General features: G+C 40.1%; 1 protein-coding gene across 17 annotated transcripts in view; it reads left to right on the forward strand.

Moving 5' to 3' along the window:
* LOC140669840 (uncharacterized) overlaps nt 1–17,596 on the forward strand; it is a 70,331-nt gene extending 52,735 nt beyond the window's left edge. For 16 of the 17 annotated variants that reach the window (XM_072900024.1, XM_072900026.1, XM_072900020.1 and 13 more), the window contains 2 exons: nt 51–478; nt 8,175–17,596. In XM_072900024.1, coding sequence (XP_072756125.1) covers nt 51–478; nt 8,175–8,357 — 611 coding nt within the window. In that variant the 3' untranslated portion in view covers nt 8,358–17,596. The remainder of the gene's footprint in view (nt 1–50; nt 479–8,174) is intronic. The other variant, XM_072900037.1, reaches the window with a different exon arrangement.
* The last annotated feature ends 5,822 nt before the right edge of the window (nt 17,597–23,418 follow it).

Raw genomic sequence — 23,418 nt, forward strand, 5'->3', positions numbered from 1 at the left:
TTCGTCTATACATATTCTAAATGTCCATTTTTTTGTTTTGTTTTGTTTAGATCGAGCACCTCGTCGACCCGGCGGTTCCGAGAGCCAGCAGCCTCTGGTGATCTTTCTACAGCCCGGCAGCGCCGAAGATCTGTCGAATCTGCCGTTGCCGGATCTGGTACAGTCAGCCGTAGATCAGCTGCCACCGCCCTCGCCCCAGGTGACAGTTTCCGTCCCCAACAGCCCGATGAGAGACGCGACCTTCCAGTTCCCCGAGTGCGTCAACGGCAGCGGCGCGCCGCTGCCGAGCCCAAGGCCACGGCCGCGAAGACGCTTCGCCTCGGAGAGTTCCATCATGGAGACGGGCCCGATCGAGGTGAGCAACTGCAACAGCGGTAACACCTGCTGTTGCCTGATCCTCAACGAGAGGCAATCGTGGACGAGCGTGGGTGCCAATCTCAGGAACATCGCCGGCGACTTCCATGCATGCAGGACCAAGGTCAGTGTTACGCACGCGAGATCGTTATTCCGCATCAAGATCCGTAATCACGATTAAATCGCGGGGAAAGAATGCGAATGCAGATTGCGGATGTCAATATGAAATAACGTTTCGAATACATTGAGATCCGTAGTTTGCATTCTTTCTCCGCGATTTGATCGCGCACGCGAATTAATAATATTTCATATATTCATATATATGGAAAACAATTGGAACGATATTTACTAAATATTTTGCATAAAATTTCGCGCCTTCTTATAGCTTACAACGTTAGTTTAACTTCCCATCGGTTCATCGGTAATTTTTTCGAACATGCTAACGTTATCATATTCGCCGTTTTCTATATTCTATTCGCCGCTGATGACATAATACAGGAACAATTTAGTGAGAGGACTACAGGTGTAAAATGCCTCGTATAAAAATTGTACGGCACCCGTTTTCGCGCACGCACGGGAGCCATCGTGTAACTTTTCACTCCACGCATCGCAATTTCATCTTCCCCATGAAGGCTTTTATTCGTCATAAAGCCACCCTCGCGTCGCGGGTATTATAAAACGTAACGAATACGCACAAAGAGAGGTCTTCTGGCGGGTGTTTAGTTCAAAATTTTGCTCGCCGTCGAATCTTCTATTAAATTCCTATCGTTTAATTTACAAATTTTATCGCCGGCTTTATAAATGTATGTATATATATATATATATATATATATATCTTTCCTATTTTTGCACAATACATTTTATTCATGAATTTTTCCGTGAATCGTGACGGACCTCAAAATATTTTTAGCTGCACATAATTAAAATTGACGTTTCCCTTACATAAAATTCATCGAAATATCTTATTATTTCAATAAGACAGTTCACGGACAGTTTTCCTATATCTCTGTCTCGTCTGACTGGTCCAAATTTATCCCAACGATATCACGAGCATGCGCGAAGAATCGATTTTAGCCGAAAACGAATGAGATAGGATCCAGATCCTTTTGATATCTCAGGCTTTAATAGCGTCACGAATGATTTAGTGCTTTCCGTTTCGCCTCGAAACTTTCCGACATTTCATCGCGATGGATTCGTGGTTAGAAGGTGTATGTTTCTTCCTTTAAGAAAGATGGAAACTACCATCGTTGCGTGGGCGGGGCCCATAAACGCGAATTTAGTTATATCAGAGTATATCGACGTTATTGTGTGTATATATGTGTGTGTGTGTGTGTGTGTGTGTGCGTGCGCGCGGGTCTCGTGGGTGCAATAAATATCGGCTTCACCACCGTCGAGACGTCTAGTATTGCCCCCCGTGTGTACGTGCCCCGTGCCACCGGCACTTCATCAAAACTCCACCCGCCTCCCCCCTTTCCGACGACCGCGGCTCGGTCGTTTCGATCAAATATGTATCGCCGACCGGTATGGTTCTTCTCTCCGGGATTTTACGACGGTTCTCCTCTCTCGTTTGTGGTCGGAAGAAAGGAAGCAGCGATTGTGTGCGTATTGGCGAACGAGCGGATAAGAGAGATGAATCGGGAGATATTTGGTATATGTGTAGTGGAGGCACGTAATGTCATCATCTGTGAGATTAACGCAGCGTGGTTGAGACTGGTGTCTATGATATTATCTTGACAGATCGATCCTCGCGCATTGATAGCTCGAGAGATGAACACAGATATATGTATATATACATATACAAAGGATTATTTTCAGACTCTTTGAGATTATAGAAAGAAACGATAAATATGTTTTGTGCTGCGGAAAATTAATTGTATAAACTCTTGTTTTCTAAAGATGCTCTAAGAAACTAGAAACATAGAGATCGCAATCCTTATTTCTTGAATGTTTGAATTTCAAACGCTCAAACACACTCGATTACGAATGCAATCTCCTGTTGTCTATTATTAATCCAGACGCATATTACGCGATGTTAATATTTTATAGCCGACAATTCATCCGGCTCATAGTTTTTGCAGAATACGAGAAAGAAATTATTGAGCGCAATTATTGCGGCAAGTTTCTCATTACTGCTTCGACAGAATTACGAGATATCCATCCCCTCGTCATTAGAAGACTCGTTCGCAGAGAGTCGTTCAATCAAATATGTATCGATGAGCGAGACAATTCTCCCTGGCTTTACGACGATTCTTGTTTGCCGTGGCGGATTGAAATAAAGGGAGCAGGATGAGACATTAATAGGAAAAGAAAGACGAAGGAGAAGAAAAAGAAGGGAAGAGAAACGATGTAAACACAAGGTGGAAAGGGTATCCTTCTTTTATTCCGCCTCGCTTTTATCCGCTTTAAAGGTCTGTCGGCGTGATACCCAATCCCGGAACGTCTAATTATTGCTGGTTAAGTGCCGGTAATTGAAGGGGGCGAACAGACCCGTGAAATTGAAGAAATCTTTCTTCCTCGCCTGCCTGTAGAGGAGAGATCGGATACCGGTCGGTTTCTCGGCACAGTAACTTGAGGAGCGTCTTGTTGATAATACGAATCGCGGAGCATCCTCGGCAGGATCGTCTTCGTCCTACTTTCTTGTTTGCCCGCGCGAAGAAATTGAAATGTCAGATTAATTATCACTGATAACATGGCTCGCAAGTCGCCGAGTTGCCTCGTTTATATCTATATCGCTTGATAAAAATTGAAATTTAAGCCATTTCGATAAAATCTACATTTGCTTCGATAAATTCAACGTCGAAACAAATCGCGTCAGATGCAACAGATTTGTCGCATCTGCCAAATGTGACAATGTAATAATTTTCATTTCCTCGCACCGCAAAAACGCACGCGGGACATATGTCACCGCCACACTGTTTGTATCCACTGATGTAAATTCATAAATAAATGTCATAGATACATCATCGTGTAGCGGTCAAAACTCGCCACCGGATCGCGGCTTTCCCGACTAAAGCGACTAAAAGCTTTTCGCGGCCTAAACTTCCGGGAATACAGTCACAAGTCAGAGAGATCTTCTCGTATGTGTGCTCTACCTCCGCCTCTTCTCCTTAGGTCTACCCATCACGGGAAACCACCGACGGCGCTTTACATATGCATGGAGAGTAAGCGAGCATGTAAACGGCTAAGTGGCCACATCCCCTTACGTGAAAGTTAAGTGGGCATGGCAGCACGAGCCGTGGCCACAGGCCGAGAAAATTATCTTCAATTATCTCGTGCAATCGGAGTCCTCCTCCGCCCCTCGCCGCTTGTTTGCTCCTACTCTAATCTCGCTCTTTCGAATAGCCTTTCGACCGATCGTCGCTTCTACACTTGCTCGGTAATGGAATAGTCATATACGCATTTTCGTTGACCTCCGCATAGAGAGGGTTGCACCTCACTGGTTTTTATGTAATATTACAGGATTACGAGAGAGCGAGCGAGCGCGCGCGCCCGCATGCCATAAAACACGAGATACAGCGCTTCAACGTGTCAGAAACAGGGAAATAGCCGACTCTCCTCGCCGTATTGCTCGGGAAATTGAAGTCAGGCAATTTCCCCCCCGCGAGAGAGGGAACCCCGCTTCGACTCATTATCCAGCTGAATCCTGGCATATATCGAAATTTCGTCTAAGAAAAAAATTGCCAAACGATTCGATCTAATTTAAACCTTTCGGCGTTTCGCGAAATAACGTGTCAGCGATGACGGCGGCGACGACGGCGCGTCTGACAGCGAAACGCGCTGACATTTATCTAGTAGTTTAAACGATCTGACCGACGCGCAAATTGATACATTAGTATACCCTCCTCGCGGTGAGATAACGGATCTTTCGCGATGGCGCAACACGGGTGCATATAGGAGGGGAGTAGGGGCAAGGAGGGATTCGACGCAAGAAAGTCGTCGATATTTCTTCGGCCGTGTAGCCTAGCGTGTTCACCGCACGCAAACCGCTTAACTCTCGTTTACGTCTTATTTTCACCTTCGCCGGTATGCCTGCCTGCCTACCTACCTACCTACCTACCCACTCTCGCGACGCCACTCTTGCTATCCTCTCGCGGAACGCGGTCGCGCTACTGCGCGTAATCTGCGCGCAAATTTATGACGCTTTGTCACGCGGCGCAAAACTTCCCGCTCGCCTATTCCCGCTTTATTGAAAACGAGAGAAAATTATTATCGTACACCGCGCCTGTTCGATTTCGCCTGCCGGCGCAACGTTTAGCCGATAATTTATATAATATCTCATGGATCTAACGATACGTGTAATAATAATATTCTGCTTGAGATAAGCGACCGCCGACTCGCGAAAAATAGTGAAAGTCGCGAGTAATTTCTTGCAGTACGACCGTAACCAGCATCCAGACGCGGTTTATTACTATATTCGTGTACGGAAATCGTGCAATCATAAGAATTAATGTTGATCGACATTTAACTATTATCAATTATAAGTAATATACATATATAACGCGTTGACCGAGATGCAATAATAATGAGAAATTTTTTTCACGCAAACTTTAAAAGTGCCACACTAACAATTCCTCCTTCGGAGGAATAAAATAATCGCCTTGTTTTCGTCTTGGTTTGGTGATGGTATACTTTTGTTATCGCCCATCATTCGATATCGGCAGGCGCAGCTCGTTTCGTCGGCCGCGTTGCGCGTTACCGAACGAGTGCCAACCGCAACTTCGGTTTTCCATCAGCTTTTTCTTACTTAGTCTCCGCGGCAAAACGTTGGAGCCGGGCGATTGGCCGTTTCCACGGCAAACCACGCAATTACGTTGCACAATAATCCATCTTACCAGTAGTCGCGCGTGGCCGTAAAGACCTCTCTATCGCGTCACGTTTCTGAACGAAGACGGAGAAAAAAGAGAGAGAGAGAGAGAGAGAGAGAGAGAGAGAGAGAGAGAGAGAGAGAGAAAGAAAGAGACGAACGATTTGTTTAGCATCGCGCTCTCTCTTTCTCTCGCAAAAGTCGCTCGTGCGTAATCGTTTTTTGACAACCCTTTCCACGGCGATCGAATTCGCGATTTTTATCTCGATCATTTATTATCTCACCGCACGCAAATTGATTTACTTTGTCCGACGTATAAAAGGAAATAAGCGAGTTCTTATTTCGTTCGCTATAATAATGACTTGCTATTTTTTTTTTATTTATTAGTACAACAAATGTACTAAGATAGCTTCCATGGATATAAGCGTGGAAATGCGATATAAGTATTGATTCTCCTTTCGCAATGTACTTGAAGAATTAGTTGCGGTTAGACGTACGCGCAATCACCGGGAAATTTACATTTTACGATTCATCCGTCGTAAAGCAATGAGCGCGTTGCATCTTTTCCAACAGTTTACTTTCCAATCCTTGATGCATTTTTGTTATATTTTTGATTGTATTGTTTTTACTGCCACATATTGCCGGGTGTGTCCTTGTTTTTTCCTCTCTTTCCTCTCTTCAAATCTACAGAATTGACTGACCTATCGTGACGGCGCATTTTCCTTTGTATAAATACACACTGACAATGAGTACTTACTAGCTTCTGACAATTTTTTAATGTTTTCTTTCTCTATTTAATATTTCTTTGAAAATTATAAAAATTTCCTTTTTATACAGATATAACACACTTTATAAATACATACAACCATACTCGCTCACATTTCATTTTCCATAAAACAGTTTTGATATAAAAAATTTTCTACTTGTATACGAATGACGTATTGGAAACGAATCATATATATTTCTTTCTCGAACCGTGAGGCTATAAAATAACAACAATATTTCCCCAGCTTTTTTATACCCATGGAAAATAACGGTATGTTTCAAAGAGAGGAGGAAGAAAATTCATCCCGCGGTTATTGTCGCAGGTGGTCGGTCTCGCGATTCCTCGTACGTGTTAAACATTAACGCGCGTAGATCAAGCTCGTTGGATCTCTCCCTGAGCTACGGAGACTCAACGCCCTACGGAATCAACGCGTGATTTCGCGGCAAGAAGAAGGGACACTATTAATTGACGAATAGAACTGCCACGACAGAGCACTCTCGCGCCCTCCCACATAATTCTCCCTTAATGTGACGTTTCTCGTCTACTCCTCTTACTTTTCGCCCTATCCACATCCGAGATAATCTTTCTCATCGCGCCGACGACGAATCGAATGTTTTTTTCCCGTGCGTGATTGCGAACGTGTGAGAGCGCGCGATTCTCCCTTTCTCACTCTCTCCCTTTTCGTGGGGGTCGAACTAGCGACGCTGTCCAGATATTATGGCCGCCCCATAAAAGCCCACCACCTCGGCGATTGGGCTTTCCCCGGGCGTTTATTATTGCACGTCCGGTCGCAGCGAGTGGATTAAGACGAGACGGGAATCGGAAGTCGCGGGTCGGAGTCGAGATAACGTCGACGAGGGTGGTAGAGGGAGGGCAGGCGGAATGGAGAAACAAAAGGAACCCTTGGGAGTTAATCGTCCTGCGGCAGGAGATTGTTCTTTCACGCGAGATATTACGAGATCGTATCGTATCCGAGATCCGCGATAATTTTCTCGGACTTTGGCTAGGTCGATGTAATGGATTTTTTATACGTTCTTCTGGTATTATATTCCAGATAAGGTTACTTCTCTAGCTATATTTTACAGAGACGTATCAATCGTCCTCGGCACGAGCTGAAAACGCGTTACCTCACTTATAGCTTGCCTCGAGAAATACATCGATGATAAAAATACAAATTTTTCATTTTCCATTGAGAATGAAACTTTCACCGATATTGCCGCAAACAAAATTTTCACGACAAAATCCGCAGAGCAATCTCATCCGTGTTTTCTTTAATGCAGCCTCCTCGCGAGTCGCTGATACGTGAAATTATTATATACCGGATATTATATCGGATAAACATCCGAAGATAGCGCGAGCTAATTGGATAAGTATCGTTCATAAGTACGTTCTAACGGAATTTCTTTTTGAGCGCCAGTCATTTGCACGATCCTTGGCACGAAGTCCCGCCGCGGTACCAACACAGTAGCCGCGAACGTCAGTCGACGCAGCGGAATGGAAGTTAATTGGGTAATTAGTGTCGTTAATAAGCAGGCTTTAATTGAGCTTTTTTTTCCTGGTCGCAAGTGGTTTGCGCGTTCGTAAAAAAAAATGTAAGGGAGTAGAGACACGCTGTGGACTTTGCGAGACGCGATCTTTTTCCCCTCTATATCGTCGTCGTCGTCGTCGTCGTCATCGTCGTCGTCGTCGTCGTCGTCGTTTCTCCGTGTAAATTCATAGGGATAAGGGGACTCGATAAAACGACCGCGACGCTTTTTCTTCCCCTTTTTTCTCCTCCGTCGAAGGCTTAGCCGCAAGAGAGTGCCGGATCGTCGGTAATTCCGTCCAATTAGGACACTTCCAATTAGGAACCTTAACCCCGCGCGCGCACGCACGTCATTCCTTTTCCGTACCCCATTCTCCAACTTTCTGGATCTTCTATGCGGAGAGACTTACGACAGGTCGCCTTCGCCAAGTTTTCACGAAAGTATCGGAGAAACTTGGTTACGCTTGCTTACCGTCAGATACTCTTCTCCACTGTTCATTTTTGGAGATTAGCGACTAAACTGCTGGTATTATAAATTTATTTTATTTTATTATTTGTGCCTTTCACAGGTGTCGATATCAATATTTCAGCGCTTTAAATATCTAATTTTAAAGATACTTTCTCTTTACTCGCGTCACGGAATATATATTTTATATTTTAGTATTATTATTTTACTATCACATGCAAAAATATTAAACGATCGATGTTGCTGTTTACTGTTGCAGGATGCTGAGATCGAGAAGTCGAGACTACCGGTGATCGGCCCGGGTCTGTCCAATGGTCGCAACAGCAATTCGTCATCCACCGACAGCCTGCTGTCGCTACTGATTCCGACGCCATTGCGAGAGACCCTCTGGGCAACGGTAGCCCTGTACCTTGGCTGGAGACTTGTCTCCCGCCTGCGATAGACACGCCAGTCTTGTTGAGCCGTCGTTGCCGCGGGCTCGATCGGTGATCGTGTCAGCGACTGGAACGATGGCGTTGAGAACCGTTAGAATACGGACGGACTTCCGCCAGCAATTCCCTTCCGGGTGTCTTCCGGAAGTTCTGGAATCCTCGATCGGACTGATCGTCTTGAGAGGAGGTGGAGAGCAGTCTGCGGCGCGTACTGCGGATCTCACTTTGTGATCGGACGATGGATTATGCTCGAGGTAGAATATATCGAGAAGACAAACAGTCTCTCTCGTTTAAATATTCACTCCGATAACTCCGATTGTATTTTGTATATCTGTTTTGTATCTGGCGTGTCCCTGCCACGCGCGACTACGCGAGAATGCGCTTGACCGACTTTCGATCGGTTCCTGAGGGACCACTTGACTGTTTAGAAAATATTGATATAATTGATCATGACGATGAAAGTACTGATGATTAATCCATATGTTTTTAACTTTTGATGATTAATAATTTGATCATTGATTGGTTTTGATAATGATAATAATGATAATAATAGATTTATTTGATAATTTACTATTAGGATAATTGATGATTATAATGATAAATTTGATAATTGATAATTTATAATGATAATGATTGATGATTATGACGATTGACAAATTTACTAATCGATAATTGTGATAATTGATAATTAAACGATTAATTTGACGAATCAGAGTCGCTCTCTATTAAATGTGTTCCCTTTTATGTCCCTTCGGGACGAGTGGAAATGAGTAAGAAAGGAGTAAAAAGATCTCTGATTAGGAACCTATCTGTAAGGTTCCGATCTCTTGATTATTTTCTGTCGATTAAATCGACATTGGAGCTCAAAAGAAATCGCTCGCCCGATCTACTTCTACCTCGCTGCTGTTCGTCGCGAGAATTACGTGCTATCGATAAATTATGACTGTGATTGCCGTGGAATGATGAGAGGTAGCGATGGCGAGACGGTGGCGAATTATTAGGTACAAGCGCATTCTCGCGTGACTCGCAGGAGTCATTCTCTCGAACGCTGTACGTACCGATAGTTTGTCCTGCGAATCCGTAAACGCAGAGCGAAAGACAGGAGGGGGGCTGGAGAGTTTTAGGGGAGATAACCCGGGCGAGAGTAACCGAATTGCGTATTACGTCGCGTCCATCGGAGCCCGAGACGACACGAGGAGGGAGAGGGTATAGAGGGGCGAGGCAAGGACGAGATCCAAAGAGGATTAAACCCAATAATCAAATGATGATCTCATTATGGATAAATAAAGAGAATTAAATAAAGTAGTGTGATTACACGGGAACGCGAGAGGGCGGACCACAACGTCCCTTATTCTCCGACGTCTTCTCTTTTCGCGTCCGTCCCTCTCTTGATCTCGCCAACATAGAAAGACTCTTCGGTGTGCGATTTGTAGATAACGCGGTCTCCCGACCGATATCGGAGTCGAAAATTTTTCTCAAAGTTTCTTCTTTTTTTTTTTCTTTTTTTTTTTTTCAACGACGCCGCGCTACGACATTTCGCAAGGTTTGCTCAATATATATACATACTTGGTCTGATACATAATATCGCGAAACTTAATCAACGAATCTATTCCGTCTGGATTACAATCGATCGGCCTTGCTAGATGTCGAAGCGACGCGGACGGAACGTATGTATATACATAGAGAGATATCGAGAGGGATGACGTATTCCAAATATATAAGAGAATAGGGGACGAGCGAGGACGTAAGGTGGAGACAGGGGAGCAAACTTGTGTATGTATAGAGGATTTTATCTAAAATAATAAACAAACTCAGTAAATAAGTCGATGTTATAATAATTAAAATAGATAATCGATTATATAGGTCGAGGATCGCAGCATCTTGATTGGCTAGCTGCGACTCCCGTGGACAGTTTTCAAATGATCTCCGGTAGCTTAGCTATTAGGTGGGCGCCCTCGTCCAGGCGGGACGCCTTTCGCGACACATCGGAAAGGGCACTTGCCTCTTTCCCCTGTGCGTACTTTTTCTACAACTCGTCTATACTCCTTCTCTTTCCTTCTCTTTTCCGCGCGTTTTTCCCCATTTTCCTTTGTCAGCAAATTGTCTATCGATTCTCTCGCTCTGACTCACCTGTTCTCAGTTTTCCACGCGATTGCCCCCGTTTCACTTCCTCGCGCTTCGCCGTTCTATAATTTATATCGACGACGGTTTTGTTGCGTGCGACGTAACGTAACCTGATGATTTCGAGCGTAGTGTATCGATAAAATGTCATATGTTGTTTTCACTCGACAATTCAGTGAGTCTCGATTTTCAATCGAGCTCGAGCGGATCAGAATTTTTCATTTCATGATTTTTCTTAAGGAAGTTAGTTTTTGTAGGAACGGCGAAGAAAATAACGAGTGAAGGGGAGGAAACGCATATATACCCTTGGACTTTCGGTTGCAGACTATCGAGACCAAAACTATCTGAGGCTGCTGTACAGTCGTCCCTGCGGGCCGCGTTTTCTTTTTCCCCCGAGTGCAAGTCTATTGCGTTTTTCCTTTGTCTCCCTATTGATAGGCTGATCGTGACGTTACTCCGTCGAAGTATTCCAATGTGTAGGTCCATAGTATTTATTTATAGGCGATACAGTTTTTCTATTCGTCTAATAGGCGTTTATGAGAAGTAAATAGTATATATGCGCGGGCGAGATATATTACTGCCATTTTTCGAGATAAGCAAATCCTCGCCAGACGCTTTCGTAGGAGCGGCTTTGTGGAAAGTCAATAATAATGTCGGTGTCTGTAATTCTTAAAGACGAAAGTAGTTAGCGTCGTTGAGACACGGATATTTTAAGGGAATACGAGAATTAGTGAAACGCGCTGCAAGGAGAAGTCGTCTTAGACGACGAAAAAAATAAGTATTTAACGCGTCGTTTTAATCTCAATACGCGCAAATTTTCCAGCCTTTATCGTGTGTATTTTCATCATATTTAGCGCTCCATTCTGTCGTCTTTTTGCGAGCACATTTCTTATTTTTAGAAACTCAAATCTATTTCTGCGGAACATGGACCACCCGTTGAATCTAACTGTATGGTGAAATTAGATTTCCATCCAAGTATTTAGCAAATGAATTTAATATATTATAAATTTATACATTTAATATATAAATAACAATTGATCATATTTTTGAATCTATTAAACAGATGAAAAATGACCAGAAGAATATTTAAAAAAGATACTCTTTATATACATATAAATATATATATATATATATAAATTATAAAGTTTTAAATCGTACAAGTTATCTCATGGAATTCTAATTTCACGGGATAATATTTACAATATTACATAAATAATTTTTATTCGGAATTTTCGCTTCTAATCGGCGTGTCAAAATTGTCAAAATTTGATAAAATTGTCAAAATTTGAATAATATTCGTGTCGATGATCGAACTCGCGCCAATTGTCAGAAACATTGACAGCTGTTGCGAGAAATTTGTCTGGATTCAACGGTGATTCGCTTCTCACTCTCACCGCGGCAGAATCTCTAATCTTCGATCGAGTTTCCTCTGTGCAGCTTGCTCCTTTCGCGGAGAGAGCACGCAACGGTACAAGATTATCGTGTATACATATTGATACGATATAGATAGTGTTTGTCGTTGTCACGGGGAGAGCCGCGAGTTTTAAGAGGGAGACGACTCTTACTCTCGTGGAGGTTGTTGCATTCCGACCAAAGGGAAAATTCCCGTTTTCCTGCAGCGCGGTAAAACGTGGCGCGTAACGGCCTAAAAAAAAAAGGTCGTAGCCATTTAATTCTTATTACTTCGTATAGATAGGGAAAGGCAGAGCAAATTCGCCGAATTTGGCCCAGGGCGGAATATATATATATATATATATATATATATACATGTCGGAGGAAAATTGAAAGTGAGAAAACACGGCGCATGTACATAGTCGCTTTTTTTCGGGGCCGTAAAAAAACGCGATAACGTTCGAACTACGGTTTTTCCCCGATATATTTTTTTTTACTTTTTTTTGTTCGTTTTTTTTAGATTAATTGCTCTGTAAAAGCACTTAGGTAATAGTCAGCCATATTGAGGATATAATAATGATATATAGATAAACGCATATAAAAATATATATAATATGGAAGATATATATAGATATATATATATATATATAAAAACATATATATATATATTTTAAATGGTATATTCGGGGATATTATATTGTTTCGAGAGAGAGAGAGAGAGAAAGAGAGATGATAAAACTCGTTGTATGGTGGAAAGAGAATCGTATATTCGATGTGCCCGGAGAAAGTATAACGGGGAGGTGGTATTATAAGGGTAGTGGAGACGAGACGATTGATTCTTCGGAGATTGATGGTCGAAGGGCGTAAGTCGAAGATGGGAAATAAGCTGTAACTGTGACTATGCGGATCGTGGGGGGCAGGCTGTTGATACGTTTACACGCCAGAAAGTTCTCATCTGACAGTGAGATAATTTAACCACAACTTTTAACGATGGGAAGACACGAGAAACGCGGTCTTCTCGAACGTCTTTCTACGTTAAAAGAAAAACGAACCCGCAGCATATGTATATATGTGTATATATATATATATATATATATATATATATATATATATATATAAATATATATTAATATAAATTAAGACAAGTGCACACAAACACAATGTGATGGAAAAGAATGCAGCAGTAGAGGCAGCCCGCCCACCTGAGATCCCCGCGCGTCAAAGCGTCACTGTGATCTCGTAATTATTAATAAAATATCCGATTATTATAATAAATAATCACATTGAATACTAATACATCCTTTCCCTCCCCCCCCCCCTTCCCGAAAATACGATTTACATACTTTCGCAACTACGGTTGCGCTTTTCTCTCATTTGCATTTCTTTGTCCCACCTAGTTTTTTTTTTTTCTTTTCTCTTTCTTTATCTTTATTTTTTTTATACGCGTTCGCGCGCGCGTTAGTTTGTAGTAATCTCGTAAGATTAAGTATATGTTAATGAATCTTTCATATGATCTCCTAGAGGTATCGATTGTTACGCGAATTCAGCGGCCGACGCCGTTCGTTTCCGCCCGTCCGCGCGCAGAAAGCCTTTCTCTCCCTCTTGCTCTCTCTCTCCCTTTTCTTTCTTCTCGTCCTCGACTTTTTTCGTTCTCTCTCGATAAAACGGTTCGTCAAAACGAACGGCATCAGCGCTCGATTGGCCGATACCTCAATTAGATAAAGATAGGGTTATTAGGATTAAAGAGAGATAAACCATTATATTCGACGTGAGGCGGAGGATAACGGCGTTGTTGTAGCGATCTTATTCGGATAGCTAGGTTTATAACAACGAAAAACTGTTTATCACTGCGTTCGCACTCATCTACGACATAGTACGATCACTGATTATTATTATTATTATTAATATGTATTATTGATTTTTTTTTTATAATTTCTATTATTATACTCGTCGCAAAACATGTGAAAGCTTGAGGTCTCAAACTCTCCGGCGCTGTAAAGAGGTAATCGACTAGTCTTATCGGACCAACCATTGAGATTCGTGTATTTTTGTTTAACGACGCATATTTTTTAGGATCGAGATTTCCCTCTCATACATACATATATATACATATACATACATACATATACATATATATATATATATATATATATATTTACAAATATATATATATATTTATATTTTTTTGTTTTGAATGATTAAACCTTCCTTCTCCTAGAAAGGCAGTTTTTGTCCTTTCCTGTAATTGCGAATTCCCAAAGTATCGAGTTCGAAAATATTGAAGGGAAAATGTGGGCTCTTTCGGATTCGTGCAGATGATAAACTTTTGATAGGACTTTCCTGCAGGACATCACTCGATGCAAGATCGACGAAGAATATCGATCGAGATACACTTATATTTCTTCATAAAATCACATTCTTTTACCAGTAATAAATAATAATAATAATATAATCATAACGCGTGCTTTTCGTGATTGACATTCTTTGCGCTGAACGGACGAGCCCCTCTTACCCTTTAGTTCAAATAACACGCAAATTTGAATGTATTGAGACAAGAACTCGTTGTACACAAAATTACATATATATATATATACACACACACACACACACATATATATACGCTGACACGACATACACGCGCGATATGAATTTTACATGATTACACGTAACATACACAAACATACACTTACCCTTAATACTATTGTAACTGTCTAAGATCTTATGAGAAATTTTCTTTTGCTCAGACTGTATAAGTTTGCCATAAAATGACTGTTGTACGTTCTTCGGATGTGTAGTACTCGTGTCTAGAAGTAAGAGAATTATTCGCGATTCTGTCGCCCCAGCCACAGTCAGGTGCCAACCGTCGCTCACGGTTTCGTTCTCTTTAACGGAGCACGCTGGGACACGTAACAGTGACCCTCGGCTCCGATCGATAGGTCGATCATTTGTGTCACCGTGCCACTTGGAAACCCCGCTTTTCTCCGAGTGTCACTCGCTCGACGAAATACGTATCTCGATTTAGTCTCGCCCGTCAATTTAGTATTTACGCAACTGTGTTGTTCTTATGTAATTCTTACTATTATATATTTGCTTTAAATTACAAATATACAAACATGACAAAATAATATATATCTATTCTTGTTAAATTTTGTAAATATAATTAATCTTTTTTCAAGGATAATTGCTGGGAAAAAGGAAATCTTTTTCTTGGAAAATATTTCGACAAGAAAGTTTTATTAGATTCTTTATGTGATTTTCGTAAATCTTTATCGCATTTATTTCATAGAAATCTTTCAACATTTTTCACAAATATGTGTAATCTGTCACTCCATATAAAATTGATCGAATTGAAATTAGAAACGAGCAAGTCACACTCGGCGGACCACCTTTGCCTATCTCTTTGCTATGTAATCTTTTATGCTCCACTTTAAATAGCAAGAAGCTCGTAAACTTTAAATGCCTACAAAAATACGTTACCTGTAGCCAAATGTCCCGTGGACCATATAGACCGCCGCGATCTATACGTTATTTGCGAAAGAAGAAAGAAAACGATAGAAAGAGAGAGAGAGAGAGAGAGAGCGAAGAAATTTTTGGATCGATCGAGCGTGCGTGAGATCGTATGAATACAAAGAGAGCGAGAATGAGAGAAAGAGAGAGAGAGAGAAAGAGAGTAACTTGATAACAAAAAATAAGAAATTTTAATCGTTAGAATTTCCCCCCCCCCCCCTAGAACAAACTGCTATGGGGTCTCTCAAGTCGTATGTAAAGCTCGCAGCTGCCTTGTGATAGAGTCTGGACTGCAAATAATTCCGACACGTGACAGAAATAATATATAATCAGGTTGTAAAGACTGTCAATGGAATACGCGATCTATGTGTATAATAAAACATAGAAAGAACAAAAAACACACAAAAAAAAAAGACAATACATCTCATTGATCAATTTTCGTCCAGCTGACCAATCCAAAGAAGCGACCAAATAAATAAGTGAGGAGGGAAATGATGCGAGCGCTTTGCACGACGCTTGAGGTGCTTTTCTTTTTCTTTCCTTTTTTTTTTCTATCGACAACACTGAGATACGATATTGAGATGCTATACGCGTGTCGGTATATTTTTTTTTCTTTTGTTCTTTTTTTATTTTTTAGATATTGTATATCTTTCGTTTTTTTTTTTTGCTTCGATTATCCCGATGCGAGTGATTAGACGGAAGATGTACGGCGGTCACGTGATATATATTATACAAAATATATGGTATTATGTAATAATCTTCCTTCTTTAGTACAGATGTGAGCGAAAGAGAGCAGAGTACTGTTGATTTGTTTTCTTTTTTCTTTTTTTTTTTTTTTGTTTTAGTTTTGTCTCCCCTTTTAATTTCTCCCCTATTAATTTCGATCGTTTTGACTTTCTCGTAACGATCCACTTGTCTCCTTCGTCTTCTGCTACCTGACTTTACTTTCTTTTTTTTTTGCATTTTGTTTCTCCTCGCCTCCAATTAAATTTCGACTTAAGACAGCGGCTCTTCGAGCGGTCTAGGAGTGTTTTCGAGGCGAGGAGAAAACCTCGAACAGAAAACTCTTGAGCTCCTCCTCTCTCGTCGTTTCTTCCCGTCTCTCCGACCTGGAGCAGCGACGGAAGCGAGAATGCTGTAATAATCAACACAGAATGCAGAGATGCTCGAGAGAATATATCTTGTACTCTGTTTCCTTTTTTTTTTTTCCTTTATTTTTGTTTGTTTTTTTTCCATCCATCGTTTCTTCTCCTTTGTCTCTTCTCTTCTCCCTCTCGTATCCACCTCTCTCCTCTTTCGCGTCTTATTGATGTTTTTAGTTTTAAACGAACGTAATTATATATGTGTGTGTGGTCGCGCGATCGTCGAGATATGCCTCGGCTTCTCGCGCGAAAACTGAATTTGCGAGATACTGCCAATTATCTCCGAATGAATTGAAAAAGGAGATGATATGTGAAAGTGATAAAAAAAAAAAAACGCATAACGAGAAGCCGATGCGTATTTGGCGCGCGGATCTAATCATGCAATGCTGTGCTATTATAAGTCATTACATATACCATATGTTATCGATTACTTTTGATTTTAGTTTATGACAATTTTTTCGTGTTATTAATTTTATTGAGTATGATTTTAAGTACTATGTGCGCGAACGTTTATGATTATTATCTATTAATAGATTATTATTATTATTATTGCCGGATTTAATTATTATTATTATTATTAATTATTATTAATATTATAATATTAAAAAAAAGAGATATCATTACTATTATGATTATATTATCATTGTAATCTTAATATTTTGTAATCATCACCACTCCCCATGGTCGATTACTTTTACGAATCGCTCTCACGTCCGCTGTCCGACCGTCGGTCGACGAAGCACCTTCAAAGTCGCTGCTACAACGAGAGGAATCCGACTTACTGGCTACACTTTTTTTTTTTTGTTCTTCTCCCTTTTCGCATGCTCTCGTTTCTCTCGTGACGCGCGGCGCCTTCGAGGCGCGACGACGACCATTGGGAGTTCGCAAAGGGACGGGGGCATCTCTCCGCTACCCACCATGTCTTTCATTGTACAGATTTTTTCACTTTTATATAGTTATCTCGATATATCGTAACGTTACGCAACGTCGATTGCGGCGGTGGCCACTTATGCGTCGCCGTACCATTATTGTACTTTTTTGATTTTTCTATTGAATAAATGTGAACACGCCGAAAGCATTGACACATACGTATCTTGATATTATATCATCACTCTCCTTTATCTAATCCTATCTTTTATTATCTTAAGCCGTTTATGTTAATTATGCTATAGAGTTATTAAACGTTTTTATTGTCCTTATTATTATAATTCTTAATTTAAATTATTTAAGAATAAATAATCGACAATATGCATAAAGTAAATTTTGTTTTAATAAATTCTAATTTTCAAATAAATCTTAATTATATAAAGTAAGAGTCATGATTATATATAGATGAAGTAGTAGACGCCTTGGGTTGCCCAATTTGTATCGATCTGCGCGGGTCGGTCACGGTGTTTAGAATCGTTCTAATGGGTTTCCTGAGACGTGCCATCTGCGAGGCTCATTACTAAGGGATGCGACCGCAAACCAATCGAGCGTTGTGCCCCATTCTATTCAGTGTTCTGAATCTAATGCGGACCGCAAGACGTTGGGTTGCCGGTTGTTCTGTATAGCGGATTAGAGCGTGGCAATTGCTTTGTAACGGGCCCAGACAACGGTATATGCAAATCAGGAAATTGAAATATTAATAGCAAATTCAGAGCTACTGATATTTTCTGGCGCGCGTCTGGGCATATCTCTCTGCATAGGTAAGTAAGATATCCATTTAATAATATCATATTTATAATAATATATAGTCTTATTTAAAAATCGAAGTGATTTATTATTATAAAGTAAGTTATTTTTAAAAAAAAGTAATCAGTGGTAACGACACATTGTGCAAATTTCATCATTAGGGAGATTTCCGGTGTTCGCGTTCGCAGTTCGCGCTGCGTCAACTAAATTGCGTATCGGTGGTTTCGAATAACAAGCACGCACATATGCCACATATGGACTCGCGTTTTTTTTTTCCCTTTCCTCGATCCTCATTTTTGCTGCGATTTTTACTCGTATGTTTCTCCGTGGATTAACTCGATCCGAAACAACAGCAAACAGGAGAGCGCATATATCCGGCGTGTAACTGAAAAAAAAAATCACGCCAATGTAACAGCGCGCGTGGAAAACATTCGTGGTGCTTCGCTATGTTTTTAATAACACCGACTATATATCGGAAGCGCAGGTGTGGAAAGTCGAATAAAGTAGAAATGTGCAAACCGAAACGTAGCAGGACATGGAAACTAGCGACCAATGAAACAATAGCTTTAATTAAATACGCAAACTATGTATATTGATTATTATATATATATATATATATATATATATATAGATACATATATTTTTTTTTCTCATGAATAAACAAATATCCCGAAAAATATTTTTAATTTCAAATCTAACATTTACCTTGATTTACTTTAAGCAATCAGATTGTCCTTTTTCAAAACTATGTATATATCATTTTGTAATTTTACCCAATTTTATATATACATGTAAAATATATGTATATTTAAAATATAAATTTTTTATCTATGTAAAAATGCATCAAAAATAATGTTTTCCTATACTCGTCTAAACAAATTGTTCCTCTTCCTCCTATTTAAAATAAAAAGCTTAATTTCTATTTAAAAAAAGATCGAAATCCTTTCAAATCCATAAATGTAAAAAAATTGAGACTAAAAATAGGCGGACAATTTCTTTGAAAATATTCTTTGAAAATATTGCATTGCGCACAGATGAATAAAAAATAATTTTTCACTGTAAAGAGATTCTCTCTGTGACAGATGGCATCAAAAGTGATATTCATATTTTTTTAATTGATAAATAAATAATCTTTCTCTTAAATGATTAAACTAATTATTTTTTAACTATTCGAAATCATACTCGAATTCATTAATAATCTAGATGATGTAAACTCCCGAATAATGAATATCTTCATTTTCCCTTTTAATTCTAGCGCTGTCGTTCACATTTTCAATCGATTCGCAAACCGCGTGCAAACAACGCGGAAACGCGTTCGACCCGGCGTGAATGAAAAATATATTCACAAATCTGTATGGCGCCGGTACGTTGCATCGCATGTGATAGTCTCGGAAATCGCGGAGAAAAACGTGCGGGAGTTAAACCGAGTGCACATGTCGCCAAAAGCGCGCGTGTCACCGGATAGAGAAAGCGCCTGTATATCTGGCGTGCATCCATATGCAGATCCCCATTGATATGACAACATTTACATACTGCATATTCGCTCTGGGCCATATACTCGCATCGCCAATTCCCCATTGTTGGCTTTCGGCCACCAGTGCGTTTGATTGACATTATTGGTCGCGCCGCTGACACCAGATTACATTTCTATTTGCATACATTCGCGAACCAGTTTGAGCCCACCCGCTCGTCTACGTGTAGTAACGTCCCTCTCTGCGTTTTTGTCTGCGTCGACGATTGGACAACGATTCTCATCGAGCTCTTCTCGTACGTGTTATATTTTTGCACGCGGGATGCAAGTGCAATAGACGCCGTTGATTTGGTAGGGATGTTTTCTTTTTATTCTACTTGGTGGACAGTTTATTACACGTTATTCTGAATAATTGGTATTTATTGACAATTACAATATAAAAGATCAATCTAAATAACTCTTTTTTTTTACAAATCTTAATTATTTTGTATATTGTAATTAATTTTGTATAAAATTCAAAGATAAAAACAATGCACGTGTCGCCTGTGGTTGAAACAGTGAGGAATGGGCAAGCGAGTATATATATATTCTAAAGCGAAAATAGGCGGCATGTAAATATTGTCGCGTCAAATTCTTTATATATCATAAAATAAACATACATGTCAATAATTTTTTATCAACAAAATCGGCGTGTATGTATAGCAAATTATTATATAGACATTGTAAATGTTGTAATCGTTATATTGCACAAGCAATTTGCCGCTCAGTTTTGTGTGAAAAATATTTATCGCCGTGCCCTTTAATCGTCGTGTAGCGTGAAATGAGTACACGTGTCGATATTTTCCACCGATCGCACCGCGTTGCGCTATCAAATAGAGATTTTTACGTATCGGGCTCCGGCGAGAGAGAGAGAGAGAGAGAGAGAGAGAGAGAGAGGAAGATCGCGGCTTCCGTTCGATTAGATGTCGTTGCGAAAGAAACAATGGGTAGCCGGCCACAAAAGGACGCGTGTCAGGCGTTAGTGGGTTATGTAGGTGGTTAGCCCTTTATTGGTGACCCTTCGGTCCGTGAAATATGAACGTCGTCGCCTTTGTCCGCGGATAAGCGCGTCGCGCGGATATTAAACACGAATATACGCGCGTGTTGCGGATGACGAACTTTATCCGCGAAAATTAGACTATATGGGTAACTACTCTGACGAAAAAGGAGCGACACGCTCGATAGTTTTTCAATGGACTGTTGATTGATTGTTCTTGATCATTTATTAAGTTCGAATAGTGCGTGGGAAAATGAGTGCTCAATAAAAATAATGTCATATTTTAAATTCAAAGTAATAAAATTATCAACAAAACTATATATGTCTAGATTTATTATTTTTATCAAAAATATATATATGGGAAAAATATGGTGTAAATAGCTTCTACTTTTAACATCTATACACTTTTATTGCACCATAGGCATATAAATCACCTTTCTGATGTCATACTCAAAAATATATTATCTTGAATGGTATTTAAAATATATAATGAATACTTTTTTTTAAATACCATTTAGATCATTTTATCTTAATATTGTACAATATTATCAACACATACTATTTAGATATCTCAATATTATCAATACACCCGCATATATCAAAACTTCAAATAGATAGATACATGACAGATAAAATTGAGAGTTAATAAACTGCTGCGTAGTTAAAATACAAGAGCGAGAATATATACCGGCCAATGTTAACAAGCATACTTTCTATCGTTACCTAGTAAACAGTCACCCTGCGTGATCGGACAAAAAAAAAGTCGTGGAGTGACTTAACGCGTGGCTTATTGCGTCGCGGGCATTGCACGGATTTTCTCGATTTACGCGTAATAGATCTCGCTCTCGCTCGTGCCACGCGTGACTTATTTTTCTGCATACGTCAGGTGTTTCGCGTGTTTTCTCCTCTCACGCGCGGCATATAACCGGGTTAGACGAATGGTGCGATCTAAAATGATTCAAGGTGACGGAACGTGACAATCGTGCGGTTAACATTAAAATGCGGTGACTAACTTAGATAGATAAGGACGAATTACGTAGAAAACTCTGTTCTTTATTTGCGACACAGAGAGGAAGTGGAATTATTTTAACTATTGTATCTACCACGTGCGGCAAAAAAAATATACACGTCTACTGCTTCTACTTAAATTTCCGTTCATCGTTTCAAAAACTTTGTTTTTCTTTTTCTTTCTAGGATCATACAAAACACTTGCAGAATAAATATTTGCTTGAAGAAAATAAGACTTGTGAGAACGAGAAAACGCTTTACGAGACTGACTTCCGTGGATATAATAAAACAGTGAGTCACGCTGATTTTTTTAAATCAATACACGTATGCATATCTCTGGGCTTGCAAACAATGCAACGAGCCAAAAGTGCTGTATGTACCGGTGGCGCTTATCGGAAAACGTCCGATAAAAATGTGATCTTTATGCGTAACATAAGCGAAATACATTTTCAGGCTAACTCATATCTAAAATGGAGTAGTGAATCATCGATTTTTGATTGCGTCGATATCACAGTCTTTTCCTTATCAATATCTAATCAAGTATCATACGTTTTCGATAAACCTTTCGTAGAATTTACGATTAATGAACGTGTATAAAATAAGCGATAAAATAAGGCTTTGAAAAACGAATAATAATTAACAAATGTGTATATTAATGATGATGATCGAATCATAATAATCAATAACTAGTAAATACCGAGTCGAAATTTTTCTCCCACTTTCGATTTCAATTTGCAATCTACTCTAATACTTTAAAAACAGTCTGAGATCATCTTCTCTTTTAAAACTGTTTATCTATATTTTTGTCGAAAACTTTCTTAAGCCTCTAAATAACTAACTGTTCATTTATTTTCTATTTGATGTAAAAAATAAGATCTCAATTTTTCTATATAAAGCAAACCTATCGAAATCTTTTGGAATCAATCAGTCAGAAAAATAAAGGTTAAAAATTCAACTTGAAAACTCATTTTCTAAAAATATCCCTATATGAGATATTCTAATTGTAAAAATGTGCAAAGTTTCCCTAGTAAATTTATATTTTAACAATGATGCCGATAATAATAAGACGACAGTGCGAACAGATTATAACTCGATTCGCAATATCCTAGCCGGGTGTATTGCTCGACAATGTTGTGCAACGTGGACCCAGCTTAAGAGACTTCGAACATAGACGTAGCACGTTACGTCAACCTATCCGATAATGCATACCACATCGGGATGTTGTACGTGGCGCATCATGAATCAGCCTTCGGAGACAACCTCACTGGAGTAACGAGCTGATACGCCCGGAGAGCAAGCATTTAATCACGCGGAAAAGCTAACCGAATAAACAGTGGTCGATCTACTAGCTAGGTGAACAAGACGAGATAGGAGAGCGGAGAGCTTGTACTACGTGTACACAGGTGCGAGCCACGCGACACTGCGTACGTGCGTGCGTACGTGCGTACGAGACGTGTATACACACCGTTGGCCGCGAAAGGAGAGAAGCTGTCGTATCACTAGACTGCCTGTCGCCTGTGGCTCTTTATCGGCTTTTTCTCCGGCATGACTATCGTCCTCGACGACCAGTCGACCGATAATGCGATTCATTTCCTGCGATATGGTAAATCAGGTGTCGCGAGGATAGGTCATTCACCAACGCTTGTCTCGATGAGCTGTCGTGCTGATGAAGAAGATCGATTGGAGATCAAGCAAAGATTGAAGAAACAGTCTTGTGGAAA

The sequence above is a fragment of the Anoplolepis gracilipes genome, chromosome 9 (genome assembly GCF_047496725.1).
Source record: "Anoplolepis gracilipes chromosome 9, ASM4749672v1, whole genome shotgun sequence".
Classification (NCBI taxonomy): domain Eukaryota; kingdom Metazoa; phylum Arthropoda; class Insecta; order Hymenoptera; family Formicidae; genus Anoplolepis; species Anoplolepis gracilipes.